This window comes from Rhinolophus sinicus, chromosome 4, assembly GCF_057876585.1.
Source record: "Rhinolophus sinicus isolate RSI-liver-muscle chromosome 4, RSI-T2T, whole genome shotgun sequence".
Taxonomy (NCBI): Eukaryota; Metazoa; Chordata; class Mammalia; order Chiroptera; family Rhinolophidae; genus Rhinolophus; species Rhinolophus sinicus.
In genome coordinates this window covers 38983612-38989999 of record NC_142504.1, presented here as the reverse complement: position 1 = coordinate 38989999, position 6388 = coordinate 38983612, and the positions used below count along the sequence as shown (strand labels likewise).

Below are 6388 nucleotides of genomic sequence, written 5' to 3'. Positions count from 1 at the left end.
CTAGGGCCCAGCTGGAGATCTCCGCTGAGGTTACTGCCTCAAACATGGGATACGCTGCTCTCTAGGCAGGAGAGGTCAGCTGTGGGACACAGAGAAAGAGCCCATCTCCTGGCTCTTGTGATCTCTGTTCTCTGTCCTGGGACCCCCACGTCTCCCAGCTGCGGATGTGGGCTGCATCTCCATACCACTCCCTTCCCTTTTCCCCGGCTCACCCAGTTTGCCCACCTTCAAGTAATCCTTGTAGGAGCCTCTTAGCTGTTCTGTGTGATGAGCAGTGTGTCCTTTGATGGGTTATAGATGTTCAATTTGTGGTACGTTCCGGAGGAGAATGCAAGAAGACCACCCCGCTGCCGCCATTCCTCTAGACTCCATTCTTTGATTCAGCTGAGTTGGTGGTAGAATCTAGTGCTTGACAAGGATTGTGCTGAAAGGAGTGTTAAACCATTGGGTTTATTCCCGCTCTGTGTTCTAGCACATTTCAGGGAAATGTTCCGTTCTCACCAATAATGGTGACCCAACCATGCTCTGACCTCTAAGAAGAATGGGATGCAGGGCTGTTGGCAGCTCATGTCACTTTAAAGATACACGTCTTTAGACAGTGCTGGAATCATGGGGAAGAGATGCTCTATTTCTGTTGGGACGCTGCTGGGATATGACGTCATCCTGTAGCTGTTGGTGGCCACTTTGCTTTCATAAAGGAAAGACCACCTGAGAATGACGGCAGCACAGAGGGAAGGAGGCAAAGCCAACAGGTCAGGAGAGATGATTCCTGTTGACATCATTGAGCATGCAGGAAGGAGAATCTCTCACAGAAGCCCCTGTGGACTTCCTGTAATACCTCATTAGCCAAAACTAGGTCATGAGTCCCTGCCTCATCCAATCACTAGCAGGGGGTTGGGAGAGGGAACTGGTTGCCATAACTGGCTTGGACCGGCTGTGATTCCTTCCAGTTGAGCATCCACAGGAAGAAGGCAGCATGTGTGCTGTGTGAGCAAGCAACACCATCCTGCCACAAAGGAGAAATGGACAAGGGAGCTGAGGGTTCAAAGCCAAGGGAACAGAAGACCAAGAGGGTACAACATGCAAAGGTGCAGAGTTGTGCCAATTAAGTCCAAGTATTACATCACTACACACTCCTCATACTGGAGGATGCAAAACAAGAGTACCCAATACATCTTTCGGAAGCAAGACATTTATTGAAAGGTTTGGAAAACCAAGGACTTTAGTAAGAACCATGCCCTCCCCACAGAGCAGGGGAGGGAAGAAGGGCCCCAGGAAAAACAGTCCAGTCTCTGAAGTTTCACCCAGCTAGGGGCCGAAGTGGTGGACCTGCAGCAATGGTGGTACCTCCTCCTGTCTCCCAGGGAGCTCCAGGACGTCCTCCAAAGAGGTCCTTCTGAAGGCCCCGGTGATGCTGGATGCCACGGCGATGCCAGATACCCTGGCCGGGAATCCCATGCAGAAAACGCCATGGCACTGGTCACATCTCCGCTGTCTGCTGGCCCAAGTCCTCTCTCCCACGGCTCATTGGACACACCGTGTGTATTGCACTGCTGCAACCTGCAGTTTGCATCCAGCCTCTGGCCGATCTCCCCCACCACATGGTCAGGCTCCCTGGCCCTCAGCTTCATCCAGTTAAGCCTTTAAAATGCAGGGAGCCAGGCTTGACCTCCCCAGAGTCTTGTTCTAGCCCTGCGTTTGCTGTCAAAAGTCTATAGGGGCTTTACCTGACTACAGTACCCCTTCTTTGGAGGCAGACAGAACAGTTTTCGTAAGAAGTTCAAGCACCTCCTAGCCACCTGCCACCTGCCACCTGCCACCCTGCTTGATGTTTTCTGCATTTCCACTGCTGCTGCTGGTGCTGTGGATGGAGAGAGAGTCCCCAGGGTGACATTGGGGGGCTGGGCTAAGGATGGTGCTGGAACCAGGGCTGAGCTCGGGAGTGGCGGTTCTGGAACCTGGTCTGTGCTCTGGAACGGCGGTTGTGGAGCCTGATCTGTGCTCGGGAGTGGAGGTCCTGGAGCCCCAGCAGTGCTTGGGAGGGGAGGGCTCAGGGGTGGCGTTCCTAGACTCCCGGCTGGGCTCAGGAACGGCGGTCTTGGATACTGGGCTGGATGGGGGTAGGGTGGTCCTGGACTCAGGAATGGTTATGCTGTACTCCTGGATGTATGTAGGACCCACAGACTCTTGGGCCTTCTGCCCTGGCTCGTGGGCCATAGGCTGCTGCTCTGCTTGCTGGCAACCGGACCGCTCGGATTGAACCTCCTGGGCTGGGGAGGGGCTGCGGCTCTGGAACTCAGGAGGATGGAAGGGCTTCACCTTGATGGTGCGAGACTGTAATTTTAATTTTTTTCTGTGTAAAATGCGGTATGTGGCCAGGATGTTATTGCCTGTTTTGTTAGACAGAGTGTCCTTGATGTCTTCACAGCGAAAGCCCAGGTTCACCATTTCTTCTATGACCCAGGTGTCTATGTCATCACTGGGTGGCTCAACGTACGGCTTCAGTTCTTCCTCTTGGCCGATGTTCAGCCAGGGATCTGGCATGATGGCCTTCAGATCGCCTCTCTGCTCAGGGTTGAGGTTCAGCAGTGTTTGGAGGAGGTTTGCCACGTGAATGGACAGGTAGCTCGGCACCACATACCGCCCGCTGGCTATCTTCATCATCAGCTCTGGCCAGCTCGTCGCATGGAAAGGGACGGTGTCCGTCAGCATCTCGTACAGCAGCACTCCCAGGCTCCAGATGTCCGCGGCACAACTGTCATACGTTTCGCCCAGGAACAGTTCTGGGGCTGTATATAAGAGACTGCCACAAAACGTGCTGCGTTGATGGATGTTGGAGGATGCGCCAAGTCCAAAGTCTGCGAGTGTGGCATTCATCCGAGCGTCTAGCAGCACGTTTTCTGGCTTCAGGTCCCGGTGAGCAACGCCCTTCTCGTGGCAGTAGTGCACTGCTGACACCAGCTGCCGGAAGACGCCGCGGGCCGCGTCCTCCGACATGCGGCCGTGGGCACAGAGGTAGTCCAGCAGGTCCCCTCCGGGCACGAACTCCATGACCAGGTAGAGGGATTCCGCCCAGCTGATCACGTGGAATAGCTGGACGATGTTAGGATGCTGCAAGTCTGCCATGCAGCGGACTTCTTGCAGGAGAGAACTGCACGTTTTGTCAGAGACCCGTTGTTTGATGATTTTCACAGCCACCTTCGTCTGCGTGAGCATGTGCATGCCCACCACTACGTTGGCAAAGGTGCCCTCGCCGATGGATCCAATGAGCTTGTAATGGGCACTGGGGGGCTCCTGGTCAACAGGGATGTCTGTAAACTCACGTAACATGGTGACCCCCTAGCTACGCTCACTGACGATACAACGATGCTCTCCAACTGTGCTCACAAACAATAACTACTAACTACGCTGACTAAATATACTAACTGTATCAACAATATTACTAAGTATGCTAATAATAATAACTATACCAACTATGCTGACTAAATATACTATCAATATTACTAACAATGCTAATAAACAATAACTATGCCAACTACACTGACTAAATAGAATAACTGTACTAACAATACTAACTAATAATACTAACTAAAAAAATGAGACCAAGGAAACAGGAGGGAAGGGAAAAAATAAAACGGGGGTGGGATGGGGTGGGGGGAGAGGGGCTAATAAACAATAGCTATGCTAACTACACTGACTAAATATAATAACTGTACTAACAATACTAAGTAATAACACTAACTAAAAAAATGAGACCAAGGAAACAAGAGGGAAGGGAAAAAATAAAATGGGGGGAAACAAGGAGAAAACAAGCTAAAAAGTCCAAGTCCAACAGGTCACCACAAATCAGCTTCCTGGGCTATAACGGACAGAAAGCTCAGCCCAGCCAGGGCCTTATATAGCAGCTATGGGTAATTTCATCACACTGGTGCTTTATGAGCTCAGAGCCAGAAACTGACCATATGTGATGGCTAAGGATAAACTACGGTGGTTTTCTCAGTTTTGGGTTTCTCATCACTCTGAGGAAAAGGGGGTACACCGAAGAAATTTTTGTTTGTGTGGGATATTAAAGACTGATATTTACTTTATTAGAATGTAAAGTCTGTAGGATGCTTTAAAAAGAAAAAAAAAATAGTGTATTAGTTTTTCCAGGGGTGGATAGTGTTGCGTTTTGAAAAGCCCTTAAGATGATTTGCTTCCACTCCCTCAGCCAAGAAATGGTGCTGCCCTTTGAGAAGCACTACTTGGGTGTATAATAAAGTAATTTTGTTATGTAAAATGATCATTTAAAAGGCATCTACAAACAATTATTCTTTAAAACCACCTTGTGCTTATTAATACTGCAGCTTAGCTGAGTAGTTCCCTCAGAAAATACTTTCAGGTGTGTATTCATTTTGGATACCTTCAGTTGTTTTTTTTTTGTTGTTTGTTTGTTTGTTTGTTTGTTTTGTTTTTAAATAAATGGAACCCTGTTAAAAGTGAATTTGCTTCCAAAAGTGGCTACTTCATAGGCATAAAATTGGCTGGGCTCAGGGGGATCAGATTGCAATAATGCTAGGGATACGAAGTCTACCAATTTTCACTATTGATTCAATCCAGTTAATTGTTTGCACAATTTCAGTTTCACGATTCCAGAGGTAAGTGTTGCCTATTTTTCTCTAACTTGTAAATTACCACATGTCAATGTTCGGTACATTGTTTAGAACAGATTTGTTGTCAACTTTTGTGTCAGTTTAAAATAATCTACTTCAAATTATGGGAAAATCGTGAATATTTAGTGATATATTGGATCTGATCTCAGTTTTCTTGAAGAGATACTTTTATTCTGTAAGCTCTGTCTGAGCCACTGTACCGAAGCTCCAGACATAGCTGAAACGTTTTAAAACTAAACCATTAAGTCTTTCGGACTATATCTCCAATCTTTCTCCCTTAGCAGCACACAAAATGGAATGAAAGAAACATCTTGGAATTATTATAATTCAATGTGTTTTGATAACTTATTTGTGCCATAGATATTTCAAGTGTGTTTTTGTTCTTAAAATTCATCCATTCAAGTTTGTCTTCCTCACCAGCTCCCAGACGCCATTACCTTTCCATTAGTGAACTCTGATGCACCTCTTCCTTTGGTCTTTGATCTGTCGTGAGCCTTTTGATATTATCGGTGGTGTTTTGGGTCCTACAGAATGCCCCTCCCCATCTCCCCACACACTCAGGATTTATAGTGACACTCATCGATACTGAGATATTCTGAGAAATACTTCTGTTCTAGTTGATACCTGCAAAGGTACCAAATTGGACACCTAACATGGTTCCTGAAAGCAGAGTAACTTGCAACTGGAAAACCTCCTTTTTTCTGTTGTTGAAAGGTTGTATGCATCTAGAAAATTGTCCATTTCTTCCAGATTGATTAATTTGTTGGCATATAGCTGCTCATAATAATTTTTTTTTGTATTTCTGTGGTGTTTATTGGCAGTTCTCTTTCATTTCTAATTTTATCAATTTGGGTCCTCTCTTTCTTTGTTTTGATGAGTTTGTCTAAAGGTTTGTCAATTTTATCTGCTTGAAAACCCGCCTCTTGGATTCATTGATCTTTTCTATTTTTATTTTGGTCTCTAACTCATTTATTTCATCTCTGCTCTTTATTATCTCCCTCCTTGTACTCCCTTTGAGCTTATTTTTGTGTTCTTTGTCCAGATCCCTTAAGTGTAAGAATAAACTGTTGATTTGTGACATTTCTTGTTTGTTTCAGTAGGCCTGCATTGCTGTGAATTTCCCTCTTAGGACTGCTTTCGCTGCATCCCATAGATTTGGGGTCATTGTGTTTTCATTTTCATTTGTCTCGAGATATCTTTTGATTTCTTCATTGATCTCATTGTTGACCCATTAGTTATTTAGTAACATGTTATTCAGCCTCCATGTATTTGTGTGTCTTCCAGTTTTTTTCCTGTAGTTGATTTCTAATTTCATAGCAGTGTGGTATGATTTCAATTTTCTTAAATTTATTGAGATTTGTTTTGTGACCTAATATATGGTCTATCTGGGAAAATGTTCCATGTGCGCTTACGAAGACTGTGTATTCTGCAGCTTTGGGGTGAAATGCTCTGAAAATATCGATTAAACCCAACTGATCAAATGTGTCATTTAAGGCTACTGTTTCTATATTTATTGTCTACCTGGAGGACCTGTCCCTTGTTGTCAGTGGTGTGCTGAAGTCTCCTACTATGATAGTGTTACTGTTGATCTCTGTCTTTATGTCAGTCAATATCTGTTTTGTATATTTAGGTGTTCCTATGTTGGGTTCACAACTGTTTACTAGGGTTATGTCCTCTTGTCGGATCGATCCCTTTATTATTATGTAGTGCCCATCTTTGTCTTTTAATATATTCTT

At 45.6% G+C, this 6388-nt stretch overlaps 1 protein-coding gene across 1 annotated transcript; it reads right to left on the bottom strand.

Moving 5' to 3' along the window:
- Window positions 1-1791: 1791 nt before the first annotated feature.
- On the bottom strand, window positions 1792-3352 carry LOC148758356 (serine/threonine-protein kinase MARK2-like). The gene has a single exon (XM_088797605.1). It carries the CDS (start codon window positions 3328-3330, stop codon window positions 1792-1794), a length of 1539 nt encoding a protein of 512 aa, XP_088653731.1. The 5' UTR covers window positions 3331-3352.
- Window positions 3353-6388: the final 3036 nt, after the last annotated feature.